General features: G+C 40.0%; 2 protein-coding genes across 3 annotated transcripts in view; both read left to right on the top strand.

The window, feature by feature from the left end:
- The first annotated feature begins 116 nt into the window (after positions 1 to 116).
- Positions 117 to 4,999, top strand: gatm (glycine amidinotransferase (L-arginine:glycine amidinotransferase)). The gene is made up of 9 exons (XM_055174315.2): positions 117 to 273; positions 983 to 1,198; positions 1,786 to 1,981; positions 2,076 to 2,266; positions 2,579 to 2,716; positions 2,878 to 3,042; positions 3,151 to 3,214; positions 3,317 to 3,433; positions 3,514 to 4,999. The coding sequence occupies exons 1-9, from the start codon at positions 205 to 207 to the stop codon at positions 3,624 to 3,626; spliced, it is 1,269 nt and encodes a 422-aa protein (XP_055030290.1). The 5' UTR covers positions 117 to 204; the 3' UTR covers positions 3,627 to 4,999.
- A 2,718-nt stretch (positions 5,000 to 7,717) lies between these two features.
- The window catches only part of pde8a (phosphodiesterase 8A), a 48,477-nt gene continuing 33,882 nt past the window's right edge, over positions 7,718 to 22,312 (top strand). For both annotated transcript variants that reach the window (XM_055174304.2, XM_055174305.2), the window contains exon 1: positions 7,718 to 8,573. In XM_055174304.2, coding sequence (XP_055030279.1) covers positions 8,439 to 8,573 — 135 coding nt within the window. In that variant the 5' untranslated portion in view covers positions 7,718 to 8,438. The remainder of the gene's footprint in view (positions 8,574 to 22,312) is intronic.

A 22,312-nucleotide genomic window follows, 5' to 3' on the forward strand; every position in this document is an offset into this window, starting at 1 on the left:
TCGATCCATGATAAGAATGTGCTTCTGTCAGGATCTTCCCGGCTGCACTTTCTCATGTCACGTTGTTTCAGGAATTTCGCTCCGCGACCCTTGCCAGCGGCCGCGCGCGCGCACTATAAAAGCGCGTCTCCGCGGCGCTTCTCTTACTTTCCCGGATCAGAAGTGCTGCATGTCCCAGAGATTCGAGGCCAAACCCCGAACATCATGTTGCGTGTCAGATGCCTGAGAGGAGGAAGCCGCGGAGCAGAAGCCGCACATCTCATCGGTGCTATGGTGAATATTAGTAGCGCTTTATAACGACCGATGGATCGAGCGCGCGCGTGCGCGTGGGGTCCAATTGCAAAATCCACGCCGATTCGAGCAGCTTTAGATAGCCTACTGTAGTAACTTACATGTGTGTACAAAAAGAAGAAATAATGCTTTAACTGTAACCCTTAAATGACGTTTGCATGGTGTATCATTTTGTAGTGATATTCTTAGCAATGTTGAGTTGGCTTGGAGTGACAGATCATGTGTTATAATTGATTGACAGCACAGCTGGTTAAAGGATCCACTACTCAAGTGTCCTTTCCATTCAACTTTGACTCTATGAATACTGATAAAGAGTAAAGAGTAACCTATCCATCTGTTCAGATGCTGAGATGATCAGACTTCATGTTTAGCGCATGAGATCATTGTGCAAGGCGCGCATGCAGACGTGACACTCGCCATCAATTTCTGTTTACTTTTCTTTGGCTTTGTCATTCATTCGTGCGCCTTTATCAGTTCATTCAGTCAGAGTGCAACGACCTATTATCTATATAGTTTCAACACTTTTCTTTGATGTGTTTTACGTTTCTTCTCTTTTTCCCCTGTACGGCTGCTGTATACAACATTGCAGAATTGCGCTATATAAATAAATTGAATCGACCCTAAAGACTTTATTATGTTTCCTCGATGTCATCTGTGTGTGTGTGTTTAAGGGTTGTTGTGTTTTTCGCAGGTGGGTCGCGCGATGTCGGGATGGGTGCAGCGCGCGTTCCGCAGCACCTCGAGCTCCGCCGCCGCGCCGCTGCCGCTCACCGTGGAGGAGCCCGTTACTGAGCACGCGCCCGAGGAGTGCCCCGTGTGTGCGTACAACGAGTGGGACCCGCTCGAGGAAGTGATCGTGGGACGAGCCGAGAACGCGTGTGTCCCTCCGTTTACCGTGGAGGTCAAGGTAAAAACTTACGTGACTCCAGAGTGCAGTACTGTCCCGTGTCATTTAAAAATGCAAATGAGCCGATCACTGCACTAAATGGCAGTTGGATAGTGGCGGTATTATTATAATAAGATCCCCTTATGACATCACAAGGGGAGCCAAATATTAATTACCTATTTTTTACATGCTTGCAGAGAATGGTTTACCAAAACTAAGTTACTGTGTTGATCTTTTTCACATTTTCTAGGTTAATAGAAGCACTGGAGACCCAATTATAGCACTTAAACATGGCAAAAGTCAGATTTTCATATTATGACCCCCTTTTTAAGATAAATAAACATCAGCAGTAGGCCTACAATAAAAAGTCCCTTATTGTCATGAACCAGGACATGATAGGCTACTTGTGGACCCTGGTATTGTTTGTATTGTGTTCACAGTACCGGTCTAATAAATATCTCATGGCACTTTCTGACACACACTACAGTACGACAATATGTTAAATAGAAACGACAGAATGTGTAAGAAACTGACTACCCATCAAATATCTGAACATTTACTCGATGGCTCCTCGGTTACTCAGGCCGTGTTGTTGTGTACGTCTGCAGGCCAACACCTATGAGAAATATTGGCCCTTCTACCAGAAGTTTGGTGGACAGACATTCCCGAAGGACCACGTGAAGAAAGCAGTTGCTGAAATTGAGGAAATGTGCAATATTCTGCGTCACGAGGGTGTTACCGTGACCAGACCAGAACCGATCGACTGGTCGCTCGAATACAAGACACCAGACTTTACCTCCACAGGTACCTGTCGACGTGCGTGTGTTTGATAGCAGATATTGACGCCGCTGCTGATATTGACCGACTTGTTGTGCATCTGATGCATTTCTTCACACAGGCATGTACGCGGCCATGCCGAGAGATATCCTGATAGTGGTGGGAAATGAGATAATCGAGGCACCGATGGCCTGGAGGGCTCGCTTCTTTGAGTACCGTGCGTATCGGCCCCTCATTAAGGAGTACTTTAGGCGTGGAGCCAAGTGGACCACAGCACCCAAACCCACCATGGCCGACGAGCTTTACGATCAGGTGACATGATAACACACACACACACACACACACACACACACACACACACACACACACACACACACACACACACACACACACACACACACACACACACACACACACACACACACACACACACACACACACACACACAGCTCTTGAGAAGTGCAGATCAACTCTGAATGTACAAATGATTGAAAGTTTCCATAGTGCCCTCATGTGGTGTGTTGGTGTATGACACTGTCCATTATAAAGACAAGAGTGGAATGGGCACACACACACCTACTGTAACACTTTATAACCATCTTGTGTGTGTGTTTGTGTGTGTAGGAATATCCTATTCGTACAGTGGAGGACAGACATAAGCTGGCTGCTCAGGGGAAATTTGTCACCACAGAATTTGAGCCGTGTTTCGACGCTGCAGACTTCATCAGAGCTGGCACTGATATTTTTGTACAGAGAAGTCAGGTGACTTTCCACACATCATAAAACAAGCTGTGCGATATCATACGTTCATCTCTGTCCGATGTCATGTGCCTGCCACCCAAAGGCCTTTCTGTTGAGCTTTGCTACGTGAGCTGATCAGAACTGGTTCGAGAATTAAGATTACGCTTTTGCACCGACTACAGGTTACAAACTACATGGGCATTGAGTGGATGAGGCGTCATCTTGCCCCTACCTACAAGATTCACATCATCTCCTTCAAAGACCCAAACCCCATGCACATCGACGCCACCTTCAACATCATTGGACCAGGGCTGGTGCTGTCCAATCCCGATCGACCCTGCCGGCAGGTTAGTCGTGCGCCCGAGGGGACGTTCCTCAGAGGCGCACCGCCACATGCTCTTAATCTGTTGCGAGTACATCGCTCAGACTCACAATGTGATGAACTTCTCCTGCAGATCGAGATGTTTAAGAAGGCCGGCTGGACTGTGGTCACCCCTCCAACTCCTCTTATTCCAGATGGTCTGTTTTACATCTGTTGTTCTTAATGATGTTTTTGGGTGTAGCCTACTTTTTTTTGGGTGGTATCTAATAAAAAGTCTGGTGTCGATGTCTTCATCTCAGATCATCCGTTGTGGATGTCATCCAAATGGCTCTCAATGAACGTTCTGATGCTGGATGAGAAGCGCGTCATGGTGGACGCTAATGAGACGGGCATCCAGAAAATGTTTGAAAATCTTGGTAAGCGACCTGTTTTAAGCATTTTATAGCTTTCGTTCTGAGCCGATGAAACGATCTGACCGACCGTCTCATTCCCGCAGGCATTAAGACCGTTAAGGTGAGCATCCGACACGCCAACTCCCTGGGCGGAGGGTTTCACTGCTGGACGACGGACGTTCGTCGACGCGGCGACCTCCGGTCTTACTTCCTCTAGCCCGCCAGAGAGACGCAGTTCTTATTGAGCTCAGCTCTGAGCTCCGGCGACGGACGGCTTGATAGCGCTGTGCATGTCAGGGCTTTAGCAAATGAATCGAATGAACGTAATGACTAGAAACCTCAGTGATCTCAATAATAACTGCACCTCTGGCCGGCTGTTGTAATGACTCCAGTGAAGCAGACAGAGCCCCTAAACCACCACCACACACACACACACACGTCAGCATGACCATTGAATACAAGAGTTTCTACCTCCTTTATACCACTTAGAAAAAGATTATGTTTTATGACTTATTATATAATCATTTTGATGAAGTAATTTTTTTACCCTACATGCAGTGTTGTAGCAAACTCAGGTATTTTTCTAGTCATATTACAGTTGTTTTTAAGACCTTTCTCAAAACTGTAAATATATAAATAGATATATGTATACATATGTGCCTTTGTTTAGGCATATATATTTATATATATATACTGTTGATGAAAGGTTTGGTTTTATTAATGAAATTGATGCCTCTATTCATCAACAAAACATTTGATTGTTGAAAAGTTGAAAATGATCTTTATAATATCAGTTGTAGCTGTAATGTCAAAGCCAGCTGCATTATTCTACTCATAAAACACATATTGTTACCGAAATCCTTCACAATGGTGCTCCAGTCAGATTTTTACTCAAAAAACAAAGCATAGTATTTTTCTACTACACACTCATCAGTATTTTCTGAGAAACAAAGCCATGTCTATGCACTACTGCGTTTAAAGAAACATCTAACACAGGACAGAGAGATAAGAAGAAGATCAGAGTCTGTAGTGTGAGACACAAAACTCAACGCTCATCTCATCTGTCGTTCACACTCACACCAGGTCAAATAAATCCAAACCGCTTCAATAATAAGAAAAGATGATGAATGAATCTGAGTTTGAGTTGCTCATGAAGGCCTGTAAGACAAACGCATCTCTTCTTACCTGAATATCTTGCTAAACTGCTAGAAGGTCTGTAGAGCATTTGAAGTGTGCTTGAAAACAGTTTGAATGTCGTTTCTGGTCAATTTAATACAATTTTATCGGTGAATGGAAGTATGTTGTTATAGTGATAAGATGCTAGTGTTTCCCTTAACCAAAAGTGTTTTGTATACATCTGCCTCTGTAGTCATTCACAATAGCAGGAGTCGGGACGCTACGCTACTCTCTCGTGTGTAACTGGAACACACTCCCAGCATCCAGGGAACATTTTGCCTGATTTTAGTTGTTGTTTTTTGTGTGTTGGGTTTGTGCTTTGATTGTAGTTAAGCTTGTGAAATTACTCTTTTATCGGCACATGATCCCGTGTCAGGTCAAACAAAAGTTGAAATAAAGATAAACTGGAAATGATTGTAGCTGAATTATTTTTCCATCTCGCATTTACAAATAAAGAAAAGACAATATCACAATCATAAAACGCATGAGATTTAAAGTGATAGATCATCATTTATTCACCCTTAAGTTGTTTTTTTTGTTCTGCTGAACAAACAGGAAGATATTTGTAATCAAGCAGAAGCAAATATATGCTGCTCTTCAAAATATCTTCATTTGTGTTCAGATCAAAGAAATGAGTAAATGATGACAACATTTTCATTTAAATTCATAAAGAAGTACAACCTAAAGACAAACTGTCTCACAATGATGTTGGTGCTGGCTGAAAGTAAATTTTCTCTTATAGCCTCTGAGTTAACAAAAGATTTTCTCAAATATTTATCGATGTTGCTTTACTTGTCAAATGAATACATTCATCTTATCAACAACAAAGAAATAAAGAACTGTAATTGAGCTGTGAGCATCTGTGTGTGTGTGTGTGTGTGTGTGTGTGTGTGTGTGTGTGTGTGTGTGTGTGTGTGTGTGTGTGTGTGTGTGTGTGTGTGTGTGTGTGTGTGAGGTTGTGTTAATCATTTACTATCTGTTTGATAACAGTCAATCAGACAAGAACTTTACTATTAAATCTGTGAGCATCAGCATGCATTTATTATCAGTACCTTCAATGTAAGACAATTACACGAAAACAAAAGTTTTTTATTGGTAAGCAGTTCTTCTATATATCAAAAGGTTTAAAGAGGTCTGACATTGATTTAACCTTTGACAGGTGTCACTCACTACAGCAATTCATTCTGTCTGTCTGTCTGTCTGCATGTGTGTGTCTGCAGAGCCTAAAACTTACTTTTTGCCTACCAGTGACTTTTACTAGCCATTCATTTGTTTGTCTGTCACTATTCAATTGTTTGTCATCCATCATCACCTCTGCAGATGTTTCACCATAATTAGCACTTTTGGTCTTTTACCCTTCGGCGGCTACTCACAGATTTTGTTGGCCCACACCCCAATCACATGTCTGCTGAATAAAGGATTCCCTGTATTAAATGAAACTAGACAAAGTCAAATATTAAACATGGACTTTAATTTTGTCAGACAGAAATAAGCTTAAAGGTTTACTCCACTTTCATAAAAAAAGAAATCCCAATAATTCACTCAACCCCACGTCATCCAAGATGTTTATGTCTTTGTTTGTTCAGTCAAGAAGAAATGAAGTTTTTGAGGAAAACATTCCAGGACTTTTCTCCATATAGTGGACTTTAGTGGACCTCAACAGTTTACAGTTTCAATGCAGCTTCAAAGATGATCCCAAACAAGGCATGAGGCTCTTGAATAAATCGTCATATTTGGCAAGAAAACTAAAAATCTGTGAAACATTACATCTGTGAAACTACTGCTCCAGTGTGGAGAAAGAGGAGCATTCAGATGTTGTATGTGAAATGATACATCATTATCATGTCAGTTGTAGTTTAACTTGGTCCACAAGTGTGCGTTTCACAGATGTAACGTGTGACCTTTCCATGTGATTACCTAAGGTCGCGCTGGTGTGTTACTGGTGCAAGACCAGAAGTTGTGGTTTAAAAGAACATATTTGCATTTTTTTTTGTGAAAATTAGGAGGGTTTCTCTAGATAAGACCCTTATACCTCGGTTGGGATCGTTTAAAGTCCTTTAAAGCTGCATTAAAATGGTAAACTGTTTAATCCACTAAATCAGTGGTTCTCAAACTTTTTCAGCGTGCGGTCCCCTTGTGTATGGTGCATTCCTTCGCGGCCCCCCCAAAAGAAAATTTATGACAAAAAACTGTTCTAAAACTTCACATTTTAATTAAACAAACCATTAAATTATACAAAGTATTGCTGCCTTATTTATTTTTTAGGTTTAATTTCACAGAATTCATGATAAATTAATGTATTTTATAAAATTGTCATAAATCTGGGGCCCCCCTGGCACCATCTCGCGGCCCCCCTGGGGGCCCCGGACCCCAGTTTGAGAACCACTGCACTAAAGTCCACTATATTGAGAAAAATCCTGGAATGTTCTCCTCAAAAACTTAATTTCTTCTTTACTGAACAAAAAAAGACAAACAAACATCTTGGATGACATGGGGATGAGTGAATTTTATTTTTATAAATAAATAAGTAATTAAGTGACTTTATTTTTTTATAAAAGTGAAGTAATTCTTTATTGTGTGTTGCTGGTTCACATGAGCACAGATGCTGCTAAAGGTCGCTGTGACGTCAAGTTAGCTGAATAATTATTTATCATTCGCTGCTTTATTTCGATCATAAAAATGCTACAATCTTTGTGTGTAATTAATAGTTAGCAATAGTAAGTCTCGTGATAGACGAAATTAAACACGTTACCACAGGCAAGGACTTTTGTAGGTGAACGACAATCGTTTACAACTTATGTTAGATTGCATACAATTCAATTTTATTTATACAGCACTTTTCTTCACATTTGTTTAATTGTAACACACTATTCACATTCTAAATGCATTCTGGTTTACTTTAGTAGTAGGCTGTTGCAGACAGTTTGGTTTCATGACGACGACGTTTTCGGTTTTTTTTACAGACACTCGTGGTAAAGCTGAATTTTCTTTTCTGACTTTGTATCAGAAGCGAATGCAATTGCAAACACACCCGACGCTCGCCGAACTTTTAAAGTTCCCTCCACGCACAAGCCCCTCCTCTTTGCGCACAAACCATCGCAGATTGGCTTTGCGCGGTTCATTTGCATTGGCGTCATTCGAGGCTGTAGGTCAATCCGTGCGCGTGCTTTTATTGGATCTGCTGCTGTCACATTCGCGCCGCTGATGTTCTCAATGCGCGCTGTTCTTCATCAGGAAACTCGCGACGCGTCAGCGCCTGCGTTTTGACGCCTCTTTCTCGGCGTTTTACAGCCTCAGATCAGTTTTGTCCTTCTCGACATCTCGAGACGCGAGGAAGAATCGTAAGTTAGGCCCTTGACTGAGAGCGGCCGTTTAATTCAGGATTTGTGGACGCGCGTTGACGCGTCGCTGTGGAGTTTCATGTAACGGCTCGGTCGGAGTCATAAATGCCGGATCGCGCGTTCTTCAGCGGGATCAGGGATGATTTCAGCCTGTTGATGGGCAGTGGGATAAACAGAGACCGGTTTGTTCCCAATGACTGTGACTAAAGAGGCAGAAAGCGAGGCCGTGCGGGCGCATCGGGCGTGTTTTGCGGCCGTGGAAGGAGAATAAACGCAAGAGCACGCAGGAGAAATGGATGAAAGTGTTGCGTGAATCGAAGAGCAGCTTTCAATCCGCCCGAAACGAGCCGAAGTTACTGTGAGGATGAGGAGAAACGGGCTCGAGTGAGGGCGGTGGGGGCAGCAACATGAATAGAGTTTCTGTCTGATCAATAGAGTTCAGAGATCTGATGAATGTGTGACGGATAAACGTTACGATATCAGCGCAGTAACCGAGGAGTCGCGCCGGGTAAATGATGGGCTGCGCATCCAGCATTCACATCTCGGATCGGGTGGTTTATCACAGCGGTAAAGAGTCCGACGATTCACACGGAGCCCAGCTGAACTGCAACCCACAACCGGGCCAAATCAAACCCAACGCGTATAAGGTGAGCTGTGTGTGTGTGTGTGTGTGCGCGCGCGCGACCGGAGCAACGACACAATTAAGGCTTATTGGACCACCGTTGGGTTCAATCCAAAAACATGCCGTGTGAAATCCACCAGTATTGGGCCATTCAAGCATCATCTGATACAATCACGGTACCGCGGTTTTGGTTTCATTAAAACAACTGGAATACCGTGACATGTCAATATCTGTTTATTTAGCACAGTGCTGTATCACACTGATCCCACAACAATTCAATACATTTCTCAAGCTTTGCTTTTGGCCTAACTGAGTGTACGATAAACAGAATCTGCTTTCAGCTCTCAGATCAGATGTGATGTCTGCGTGATTATGTGGGGTGTGTGTGTGTGTGTGTGTGTGTGTGTGTGTGTGTTGAATGTTTGTAAATGTGAAGGCCTCGGTGTGAGGTTCAGATGCCATCATACCCACAGGGAAGTGCCTAAAACTTTGCAGTCTTATGGGCTGTCTTTAAATCACAAACTATTTTTTATAAAATATTGTTGTGTGTGTTCTTTGTGGTGTTATGCTTGTGTGTGTGTGCTTAAGATGTTGTGTGTGTGTGTATGTGTTGGAGTGTTATACTTAAGCGTGTCCTAATTGTTGATTATTCACCTTGAAACAGTAAATGCGATTATTCTTGTTCATGGCTCAACATAAAGAACCGCCCGGTGGGTCGGGGCAAGCGTGAGAGACTTTCGGGCCAGTAAAAAGTATTGTCACTTGCCCGATCGGGCCAGTGCTTCACCCCCAGTCACTAAAATATATTTTCATCAATGTATATTATTTAACATCTTAGAAGCAGACATTTACTTTGGTAAAACACCACGAAAGAAACGATTCAATATTTTGCACAGTTTGCTGTCAGTTTACAGGTAAAGCAGTAAGTTGGGAGCCTTTTTTCATTGGAACGTGTCTGTTGTATATGTATACAATTATATTTGACTTTTGAATTATTATTTTTAAATATGTGACACTGACATTTTTTATTGGGGCCAGTGAACATTTTGGCAGGAAAAGTGAAAACCTGAACCACTGGCCTGATCGGGCCGGTATAAAAAATGATTTGGGTTGAGCACTGTTGTTGATTAATAGATTTTACATTGAAGTTTTGAAATGTTTTATAACTTTCTGTGAAGCAGCTGCATGGTAAATTATAAACATCCAAAACGAAATAATCTAATGTTTATGGCTGTTATGTCGACTCGTGTGTGTGTGTGTGTGTGTGTGTGTAAAAAATCTGAAATAAATGACTTAAGGACACGTCAACTTACCAATAATAAAATCTCTGATTCACTCGTGTATTTTGTGCACAAAGATACTGCCGACACAGAAATGAGCGCAACTGGACAGCTGTAATTGAGGCTTTTGGTGATTATGTAATTGTTTCACTTGTAGTTTTAATCCCGATTAGATTTTTGATGAATTGTGCAGTGCAGCCCAAAGATAATGCATAAACAGCAGCTTGTATCACACTGAAGCGGCTTATTTCACGATAACAACCTGCTGCCTCTACATTATCCTGCTTATTACACAGCTATTTACCTCATTAAATATTAAATGTAGTTCTAAACGTATAGGTTAGGGAGGAGCCTAAACATTCAGGCCTGTCAGTCATCATTATGGGCGTATATAAGGCAGCCTTTAGGCCTCCGAGTCCAGCTGCAATCCCTCCTCCTCCTCATCTCCACCTTCACTGCTCTCTCTCTTCCTCCACGCAGTTTCTGTTGCAGGGCTCGATCCCCGGCCTCAGGTTTACTCTCTCTAAAGTTTCAGAGCTCTTGTTGTGCAGAGCTTTCTTCAAGAACAGCAAGCCAAGTTTGTTTAGCATTTATCATTAAGATCTGAATGCACAGGTGAACTAGTGAAAGAGCACCAATGGTCCGATTCATGATTTTACATTTTCTTTGGTGTGTATTAGTTCATGTTAATGATATGCAAAAGGTACAAAAGTAACGAAAAGCGGTGTTTCCCACATAATTTTTTGATACTGTGGCACTGATGACGTCAAACGCTAATAAGCATATCTGTGACGGCATCAGGTCGTGTTTGCGGTTGATATAGTGTTGGTACTTAAAAATCAGTTTTTCTACTCTGTCTGATCTGACTTTCATTGTTTATTATATTGTGTTTTAACCCAACTGAATGCTATTTTTACATATTATCTGTTCTGTTGTGAGACATAAAGAGAGTATAAAATGGTGACTAAACACGACCCAATCACAACTCATGTTTAATCCAAACAGCTGCTACTTTAACTAATGCTAAGATCATGATGTATAAATGCGACATCATCTGACAAAATCACCATACATTTACATTGAAGAGCTGATATGCCAGGTGATTACATTACCTGCGTGTCTCATGCAGTGCAGAGCTGTTGCTCTTCTCATCTTGTGTTATTTAATTCGAAATGCAAGTGATTTATTGTAGATTGCTATAGTGCAGACAATTCAGTGCAAATTCAAAAATATGAGGAAATACACAGACCTACAGAAAGTAGGAAACACAGAGAACCGATGTGTGTGGGAAAACACTGCAACCTTTCGTTAAGTCATTATAAACTCGATCAGCCGTAGGGCTGCACGATTAATTGAAAAATAACCGAAACCAAAATTCAGAAGCGTTAACCGACCCTATTTTATCATGTCGGTTATTTTCGGTTTTTAATCCTGTTAATACTTTCCCTTTAAAACATACTACCGTGTGTGAGTTTACGTGGCGAGAGAGAGAGAACGGGAGAACTTCTAGTCTACATTAACACCAGAAACATTTTAGATGAGATTAAAGGTCTTAAACAGCAGTGCCCAGTTAAGAAAAACTGAATAGAAGACAAGAAACGTGTAAAGGATACAATGTGTATTACCATGCCACTCATCTCATTATCTGGATATAACTTATTGTGTTATGTATGTATCTTATGGCTAGAATTAGTCATGTGGGTTGTATGAATCTTTGGTTCATAAGTTCACTGTAAAAAAATTCTGTAGAAATTACAGTATAACTGGGTATTACTGGCAACTAGCTGCCAGTAACTTACTGTAGATTTTACATTGATGTTATTTACTGGCAACAGTTTGTTCAAAGTTAAATGAACATGAAACTTCTTCAGTCTTTATCTTTTACAGTAAGTTACTGGCAACCAGCTGCATAATTATAGCTAATTTTTTACAGTGTTCCTATTTTGAAAGATTCATCAATTGTGCATAATAACATGCGCAGCAACTGCATATGGTCAAGTCTATTTAGTATTTTTCAGTAATGCAGTTATTTTGGGGGGGAAATGTGAATAATTGCATTGCAGGCTGATTTAAGGTGTGCCCTAAATTTTCTGCTTGTGCTCCTAAAATTTTCAGTCAGGGGGTACAGTACTCCTAATAACAAAAAAGTTAGTCTGGAGCCCTGAATAAAAAAATGTAGTTATTTATTTTCTACTTTTTTGAGGAAGTTTGCAGTATACCGTAAACTAAAATGTGACTGACTGTTTTTATTTCAAGCAATGTGTGATTTGATTTCAGTTGAAGTCAAAATGTTCAATAAATAACCTTAACAACTAATACTTTCCTCTTCACTTAATTCTTTTAAAATCACAAAGATAACAACAAATGCCCTTTCAATAGAAAAATATATCCCACCTTTAATATCTGAGCATATTTAAAATACAAACCTTGCCAGCGAACTATGAGGCAAAAAAAAACGTAAATCTCTTTTTTTTTGGACTACAACAAACACACGAATCATTGGCAACAGTTTACTTCCTGGGATTGGTGATGTAGTAAAGAGCGACATTATCATAATTTCTCACGCTTCGGTATCAGCGTGTAATTTAACTCCTCTTAGCATTGCATTGTGAGCGAATCTTTCAAACATGGTAAGGACGTCACATTTCTGGCTGACGTCACAGATCTTGCCAATCACAACATACAGATTAGCTGGCCAATCAGGGACACAGAGCTTTTCAAATCAAGAGGGAAATCTGGAGCTACAAGAATGTACGGTATGTGGAAAATAATGTGTTTTTAACCATAAACCACGTGAACACATTGTACTACACCAAATACACAAAATAACGTTGATTTTTAGCAATGAAATAGGTGCTCTTTAAAAGACTTATTTATATATATTTTTTTGTGTAATATTAAGCTGTACCTGTCCAAATGATTTGCAGCATCGGGGTTAGCATGTGTTATTATTAGTAGGGTTGGGGATCGTTTTAATATCAGTGATTCCGATGCCAATTCCGCTTATAGAATCCAGTTCTTATCGATTCCTGGTTCAAATTATAATATTTTTAGTAAGGAATAAAAGAGCAAATACTTTCAAGAATTTTTTTTACATTTTATTCTTGCCACATTTAGTTGGCTATAACTATTAACTGTGACAATTAATCTAAAAAAGAAATTTTAAAAAGTGCCAGAATGAATGAAAAAATTGCAGGGCTCTCAAGTATTCTCAGAAGTTTGGAGTGAGATTAGGGCCAATAAGGTATTTGAAGCAGTGTCCCCTTGGTCCCACCCAGGGGTAGGCAAGTTCGGTCCTAGAGAGCCGCAGTCCTGCATATTTTAGCCTAAGCACTGATAATCTAACCTGATGTCTAAATCCTAAAGACATTGATTAGCTTGTTCAGGTGTGTTTGATTAGGGTTGGAACTAAACCCTAAAGGACCGAACTTGCCTACACCCGGTCCCACCCAATTCTTTTAAGTTTGTGCTAGCAATTCAATTTTACCTATTGTTTAGGGATGCACCGATATGGAAATTTTGGCAGATACCGATAACCGATAACTCTTTATATTTGGGGGCCGATAACCGATATATAGGCAGATAAATATTCATATTATTTTCACAATGAAAAACTCCCAGACCGTGTACATCTTTTCTTTGCGCTAGACTAGCATACTCTTCTTAAGCCCGCAACACGTGTCATCTTCGTGCTATGTCACAGGAAGCACCAATCAAAACTCCACATGGCCAGCAATGAGCAAGTGAAGTGGTTCAACAAACCAAAATAATCCATCATTTATCGGCTTTCATTTATCAGCCTAATTTTGCTATCAGACCGATAACTGATTATATTAAAAATAAGCAGTTATCGGCCGATAACGATATGTCGGCCGATATATCGTGCATCCCTACTATTGTTCATAACTGACAAGCACAAATAGAAATTCTAACAATTGTTAAGTCTGATTAAAAAAAGACACATTCAAATAAAATACTTTTATAATAGTCTATTTAAAAAATATGAATGTACCCAAATTAAAATGAAATCTGTCCCCAAACAAGCACTGCACAATGTACTTGCCATGAACTTGCCTTGTGTGTTTGTGTGACATCAGGGTAGCGCAAGAGCGAGTTGAAATCGGACCCCTCCGTATGATTTCTCAAATAGTTCTCGTAGTACTTTGCTGTCATGTGTGTCTCGGTTCTTTCTGCGCTGCGTAAAGTTGAGCACATTTAAAAACTTGAGACAGCCATGAACTCTAGGTAGAGAAGTTCCTGCATATGCTTGCGCCTCATCCATTATTTGTATATAGGAGGAAAAGTTAATTTTTACTCCTCAGCGTGGGGTTGTGTCAGTAGACACATAGGTTGTAGATAGTATTGTGTATTGACGATTGTCAGACATATAGCCAGTAGCAGTCTTTTATGACGATAGTGGGCGATGTTTATTATCATTATCATAGTTTCACATTAACATGCGTACTGCATGCTTTTCCTCGTATGAGAGGGTTTGTGGGTTTTTCACGTTGCGAGAGAAAGCTTGTAACGCGCTCGGATTCCTTCTCGCACGCACCTGGAGGTACACCTGAATGCACATGTCTTGGACTCTTGCTCGGACCTGAATGGCTCCTTCTGTAATACACATGATTGGGACTCTTCCTCGCACATAAGCTTGTAATACGCTCGGCTCTGAAATTTCCTTGTACTAGAGAGGTTGTTAGCGCCCAGAGGGTTAAAACCAGCAAGTGTGTTGTTCCCGCTCCCTGGCACGAAGAAAATTTTAGAGCGTCTGGGCTTTTCCTGGCCCGGATTAATGGCATCAGTTTTAAGAAGGTTGCGCTCATGACAGTGTGGCTCTTGCTTCTTTTTGGTCCACCAATCAAGTGACTTGTCATAAATGATAAACAAATAAATAAAACCCTAACTACTGCCCCGCCCCCTGATACTATGCGTGCGTCATATCGATTTCCCAATTGGGTTTTTTTTGGGAACCGGTTCTAAAATGGATCCGGTTCTCAATACCCAACCCCAGTTATTAGTTTTGAGTCGTAGTTATCTGGGAATAACAAACCTGCAAATATTGCGACTAGCCAATCAGAATCAAGCATTATAGAGAAGCGTGTATTGTAATGAGGAGTGTTACATCTGTTATGGGTGCGAGATTCAGATGTTGCATTCGTGCCGGATTGTCGCGTGTGTGCAAGTTGTAGTGCTGCGTTTGTGTGTGGTGGAGTGTCGTATGCCTGTTGGCTTGTGTTCTGGAGTGTTATGCGTGTGTGTGTTTAGGGGTGTTGCGTGTATGTTGGCAAGATAAAAAACAGCTAAACACTGTACAGTTATTTTCTATAAAGCGGAGATGCTGAGCACCCCAACAGGATTAATTTGTGTGTAACTGTTGATCCCAGCTAGCAAAAAGTCGTCTATTAGACGTTGAATAGACGTAAACCTTCAACGTCTAATTTTGGTCCACTGAAGGTTGAAAGTGAAAATTGAAAAGATGTCAAATTTGTCCAACTTTTCAACGTTGAAAACAGGTCCACATTAAAGGCGGAGTCCACGATGTTTAAAAAAAGCTTTGGAAAAGGAGACGGGCCGACTTACCAACACACACTTATAGCCAATCAGCAGTAAGGAGCGTGTCTACTAACCGACATCCTTGCCGGGTTGCGTATGTGTGGGGCGGGTCTATCAACAGAAGGTCCAGATTTTATTGGGGTAGAGGCGTGTTTGTTTAGGTGATTTCAAATATCAACATTGGCTTTCAAACATCGTGGACTCCGCCTTTAACATACAAAATAACATTTTATAAAATGAAACAAAGCTTTAAAGGGTTAATAACTTTAATAAAACAGCACATTTTAAATAGTGCAAACAGTCAAGTAACCAATAGATTTCACAGTCTGCAATAAACAGGTCGGTCCAGTAACCAACAGAGAGTGCAATAAACATATACCAACACAGATTTCAGAGTGCAGTAAACATAGGTCAGTCCTATGAGCATGCAGAGCTTTCTGTAATCTGGCGGTTTGAATGGGCTTCTCTGTGATGATGGGTGGAAGATTCGCGCCACATTCACGCGCCTCTTCGCTGCTTCTTCTTTCAGTTTTATGGTGGTTGGCAACTATCTTTAATGTTGCATTACCGCTACCTGGTGGGGTGGGGTAATTTTGCATGAATCCTCATTGCACCTCAATCGCAGTTTCATATGTTTTATAACTTTGACGGAATATGTAAAACTCTTTACATTTATTTAAGATAATAATAAACATGGTGTGGTAATTTGTTTTCTCCGTTGTTTTAGCATGTATAACAGATTATATCTGTCTTAGATTATGAGATGAAAACATGGTCAGTTGAAAACATGTAGTCAAACAGTCCAGCCAAAACTACTTAGTGTAAATCACGTCGTAAACCAGTCCAAGGCCGACGAAATTATTTTCAACCATATTTCAACGTTGAAAGACAGTAATTGTTTACTGGGATGTGTATAGCTGACCGTGACTTGTATGGCTTACCTTTACGAATAGTTGTGTGTGAGTGTGTGTTAGTGAATGTGTGTGTGTGTGTAAATGCGTGTTCCCTTACAAAATTGTGTTACTGTTATTTATATATGGTGCAGAATGATTAGACTTTTGATGTACCATGTTATTTACAAGATCAGTTTGAGACATTTACATTTTACCAAGCTTTTATTAATTTAAAGTATTGTAGAGGCACATAAAGATATTAAACAGATAGACAACAGTGTTGAGTACAGAATAGGCTCAGGAGGAGTACAGTGTTGAGAATATTTAAGGTGCCATACACCTGTTTCTGAAACTCTGATGCCTGAATTATATTTGCAAATATTTTTAATATTTATTTATACTTGGGGGGTGTCAGGGCTCGCACAATTTCAAAATCCCTGGTAGCCTTTTGGCCAGGCACTCGGGGTAACACATACTGTAATCTTTTTCGCAATTTTCCTCACTGCAAATGCAATCTATATCACTATAAAGCTTGCTGCGGGAGATACCTTTTTTTTTACTTGAGGATAGTAATGACTGACAGGACGATGTTGGAGGAAATTTTGCGCAACAGATCCAGATCGTCAATGACAAATTAGTACTGCTTGCTTCCTGTACAGTTTGCGAGAGTTCAAAGGTGATTCCTGAATTACATACACCATGGGTCTTCAACCGGGGGTCCGCGGCCCCCAGGGGGTCCGTGACGGAACTGCAGGGGGTCCGCCAAATGATGTTTAACGACAAGCTATTTTTTGCTTAAAACATAAAATATATATACAAAACGTTACATGTCCCCTTTAAGTTGTGCACGTGCGTGGCCGCATTGAAGGCGCGCGTTCAGTTTAGCCAGCGGACCAAAATAATCTAAAGATTATAAATGTCCACTCAGGAAGCAGCAATAGCGACAAAAAAGTCACCATAAAACAGGTAAATCTTATAGGCATGTGTGTCTTTCTTTCAGAATGTCATTTTTAGAATCAGTGCGACATGTTGTCTCATCTATATTTTGAACTTGGACGGCTGTTTCACGCGGTTCAGATTCAAAGCGCTAATTCAACAGGCAAATTACATCACACCGCGTCTGCATTATAAACTTTGACAAAACTATCGGTCGCATTTAAAAACGAATGAAACGCGCGCCGTGATGGTGCTTTGTTTGTGCAAGATTCATAGTCACGTTGAAATCCGCCTTTTAAAAAGTTGCCCCAAAGAGATGCGCTCGGACTCGTTGCATGTTGTTCTCCTGAGTCTGATATGAAGCTATGCAGAAAATAAACCTGCGTTACCCAAACTCGTGACAATGATGATACACGAGAAAGGAAACAGACCTCAGAATTATAAAGTAGCACAACCTCCATCCCCACCAGAATAGAGAGTCTTTGTGCCATTCACCATGATCTGTCATCTTTATAAACTGAAAGCCCTTGTCCAATTCAAAGTAAAATTAAAATATATTACACTGCAAATACTTTAAAATAATATTATTATATTATTATTATTATAATATTATTATAAAAACAAAATCTACTTTAACAAAAAAATGATGCATGTTAATAAAGTATGGCTGTGTGACAATATGGTTTGTTTCTATTTATAAAACAGTTCCAGTCCTTGATTCTGATTGGTCATCAGTTCATTGGTCATTCACTTTGCGTTGTGCCTAATACGAAAAGGCAGCCTCTCGTACCTTACTGCTTACTTAAATATCTCTGTTTTACACATTTAGTATCAGGGGGTCCCTGCTCCATGCCTCTCTCATCTAAGGGGTCCCCGACCCAAAAAACGTTGAAGACCCCTGTCATACACCATAATTAATTACCCATCCAAATCTGTGAGAGAATGCATAAACATTTAAACATATTTTTCCTCACTGTAAGTCAAGATAGCCTGATGGGCGGCGATGCATTTTGGTAGCCCGACTGCAAGTATTACGTTTTTATACTATCAATGTTCAGAAAAAGTCTTCTACTGCAAAATCAACAGAACACTCAACAAGTTTTTGTCACTTTAAGTAACTTCCAGTTGTCATAGACAAAAAAAGGCGCTTTACCTCCAGATTTTTTTCAAAACAATTGTATTCTAAATTGATGAAAGTGCCACTGGGTTTGGATCGATAAAAGTACAGTGTGATTGCTTCTGGGGGAGTAGTGTGCGGGGACAATCATGCTGAGGTGTGGTTTGGGTAGTGTGAGTGTGCTCTTTGTCTGTCTGTGTGTGTGTGTGTGTGTGTGTGTGTGTGAGATCAAGGGCGAAAGCAGCATCTGTGTGACTTTTTGTTCATGATAAGACTCAAGTACAAGGTCTGATGATACTTTTCTCTCAACACATTCCTGTGTGTGTGTGTGTGTGTGTGTGTGTGTGTGTGTGTGTGTATTGCTGATATAGGGTTAGTGGTTTATCTGGCCTTGACTGGAACTCTTTAGTTCTGTAACCCTCAGTAAAGGATTCAGCCGAAGCCTGTGTGTCTGTGTGTGTGTGTTGGTGTGTGTGTGTATGTTGATGTGTGTGTTTTATTTTGACGACAGATTTGCAGAAACATCTTTAAAAGTCAAATAACAGAGTCAGTAAGGAGTCTGGTGTGCAATAGCGTGTCTGTTCTAGAATCAGATGATTGACAGGTGGTGTTTAGTTTGTGAGGATGTGACGACACAAAGAGGAAGGAGCAGAGCTCAGGGAAGAGTTGATCTGAGCGTGTGCAGTAACGGTTTTCCTGAAGAGGGGAAATGACATCATTATCATTGCCAGAAGTTCCTGTAGAGTTTATGCTGAACCTGAATGTGCCCTCAATAGTTCCTCATTTAACTCTTAAATGCATGAGAGTTACCCCAACCACTATTACATATTTTGCTCTTTAGTGACCCGGCCGGGATGTTTATCTAACATGATTGGAACTCTAAACTGCCCAAAACTGTCCAACTGTTTCATGAACAGTTTCTGAATGATAAATAAAAACATGTATTGTTATACTTTGACATTTTAGTTTTGTGTGTTAGAAATGTGCAGGGTTGAAGTTAGGGCTGTGCAAAAAATCACCTGCGATTCTCATGCGTGTTTCATCAGTAATGCCGGGTCATTGATTAGTATTAAATCGCCATCAGCTGCTTTCAGATGGAGAGGCATTTATTACACAGAACCCGCAAAATCAGGTTCATAATCAAGGAAAATCAACTCCGATAATTTATGCGATTTCGGCTAGTTTATCTGTGAACTACGGCTCTGTGTAATAAATGCCGCTCTGTCAGCTTTACTGATGAAACACACATGAGAATCGCAGGCGATTTTTTGTTTTTTTTGTTTTTTTTTTTTTTTTTTTTTTTTTGCACAGCCCTAGTTGAAGTTTCACACTAATAATTCAGTCAAAGCACTGCAACTTTTATATAAAATCATTTCAGTCCATACATCTGATCCATCCATCAGGGTAGGGTTTGATGCTATGCCAGGATGTTGGGTCACAGACTGGGTACATTCACAAGTCACTTACAGACACACACTCACATTTTGGTCTCCTGAGTTCAAATCCTGGCTTGAGGTCCTTTGGCGATCCCATACTCATCTCTCCACCTTGTACTTTCCTGTTGTCTCCTTAAATACTGTCATCCCCCCAAAATACATTATGCATTTAATTAAAGCCTATTTTTAAATCTGGGACTTCCAATGATATGGCTAATTATAGACCTATCAGCCGCCTTCTGGTTCTCTCCAAAGTGCACGAAAAGACTTCAGCTTCAGAACAATTCTTGCATTATTTTTCATAGTTTTAGATGCATCATTCTACTGAATTAACTACCTCTCTATTATTTGACAATATTAAGCAGTGACCTTGATAAAGGATTTATGGTTGGTGCAGGATTTAAAGAAAGTGTCTGACGCTGAAAATCACATCATTTTAAAATAAAAAATTTACAATATTACACTGAAAATATTACACAAAGAAATCGGTCTGGATGTAAATGTTATGTAATGTAATTTAATCTGTAATATTAACAATAATATTTAGAGCCCGACCGATATGCGTTTTTTTTTTTGGGCCGATGCCGATACAGATATAAGGGGGTGAAAAAAGACCGATAACGATATATCGGCCGATATTCTTTAAGTGTATATTATAGTTCAGTACACATATACTACAGTACTGTACATAGAATACACTATACACATTAACATAATATACTGTATATGAATAAATACAATGCAATGCAATGATCACTCACAAATGTGTTGATCACTCACAAATGTGGTGATCCAACACTTATATTGATGTGACAAAGATATGTACTATAGGCAAGAAGTTAACAATAAACTTTATTATCCAAAATGAGTCGGATATCAGTGCACTAAACAGTAAACTTGACTTATTATAAATAACTTTAAAACACAAAGAGAACAAAAGACATAAAACTTGCATCATTTGCAGTTTTGACGAGAATAACGTTATAAAGAGAAACTTATGAAGTCATTGATTATTAGCTTTACAGTAAGTTGTGTACTTCACAAATTAGTTAGCCACTCACAGTTACGAAGACAATGCTTGACGGAGCACATACTAATGTACGCTATGTTTAATGTTGTCCACAACGTTTTTATAACACAAACCCAGGGTTCCGTGCAAACTTTAGACTTTTATAAAAATAAAGCGTCTTCGCTCCGCCTCTTTTATTTAGCAAGGGTGTAGAGTTGCGCGAGCTTATTGAATCAATTGCTCTGAAATGAGCGTGTTAACTAACAACACAAGCAGCAGTAATCTCATATAGTGATCAGGGCCGCATTAACCATAGGGCTAGGCGGGGCTAAAGCCCCGGGGCCCGAACAAGTAGGGGGCCCGTGATTGGCTTTGAAGCAGATTGACTGCTACTAGACATCTGATTGCCAAAGCCTTACCACGCCCCCTACAAATTAGGTTTTTGCCGCCAGCCGCAGCACGCGCTTTTGAAGAAGCGCTGAGAGAGGAGAAGCGCCCGACGTCATTCGCGTCGGGCGCATTGTCCAATCGAATGAGGGGAGAGGCGGGCCTTACGTTGTGGCAAGGGAAGTTTACAGTTGCTTTGAAGAACCGGACTCCACTCGCTCACTTTCTCCTGCGTCTTTGTGCACCTCTCACCCTCAAACAAGGTCAGAGCAAGCGTCCTATTTTTAAAGTTTCTGCTAATATGACAGTTAACAGTAAAAGAGCGCTCACGCGTCAATATTTGATTGACAAGACAGCTTACTCGGTGGTTGCTTAGCAATATAAAAAGCCGTGCCGCACTGTATAGGCTGTATAGTCGCAAAACGTAGAACAACATTTGGTCAGACATCACTTTAAAATGGCATAAAATGGTGGAATGCTTTACCATCAGAAATTAAAACACTGAAAGGACTCAAGGTTTTTAATACACATTTAAAGCAATGGCTAAAACTGAAACAACTTTGTGAACGCTGATTATACAGGCTACAACTTAATGTATAAATTTGTTTAGATTCTGTGTAGTGACTACTACATCTATTTAAGCCCACATCTTATTTGATGTATTTATTGTATATATTTTAATAGCTATAAATTTGTGCTTCAATACTCTGTAATCTCTGTTTTAACCTTACAAGCCTAACCAGGGACAGGGGTTGCAAATTAGTCTTGGCTATAAACCTGTATGGATGGAATCTACTTTGTATTTTTTATAAAGCAATGTTTTATCCATTTGTCCCTGTCAAATAAGCATTAAATAAATATAAATAAATCAAATATCAGAAATAAAGTAATCTACTGCCATTGACTTAATCACTTTTGTAAAATAAATAAGAATGAATGTTGAATTTATAGTGAAAGATAGGTACTGTATATTTGATTACTTTACACAATATAATATTATTCAGTGCTTTAAGTTTTTCAAGTAGGTCGATTTCTTGTGTGCCTTTGTTCTATTGTTATTAATTGTAACTCTTGTCATCAGTAAGCTTGAGATTATTTTCTTAAGTGACTATTATTTTTTTGTGATATGGAAATTGGTCAAAAGAATTCT

The sequence above is a fragment of the Misgurnus anguillicaudatus genome, chromosome 15 (genome assembly GCF_027580225.2).
Source record: "Misgurnus anguillicaudatus chromosome 15, ASM2758022v2, whole genome shotgun sequence".
Taxonomy (NCBI): Eukaryota; Metazoa; Chordata; class Actinopteri; order Cypriniformes; family Cobitidae; genus Misgurnus; species Misgurnus anguillicaudatus.

Excerpts from the sequence above, each read along its gene's own strand:
- gatm (XM_055174315.2), top strand. The coding sequence starts at position 205 with ATGTTGCGTGTCAGATGCCTGAGAGGAGGAAGCCGCGGAGCAGAAGCC. Across the intron at positions 274-982 it reads CACATCTCATCGGTGCTATG|GTGGGTCGCGCGATGTCGGG; the intron begins GTGAATATTAGT and ends TGTTTTTCGCAG. Across the intron at positions 2,267-2,578 it reads CCGACGAGCTTTACGATCAG|GAATATCCTATTCGTACAGT; the intron begins GTGACATGATAA and ends TTGTGTGTGTAG.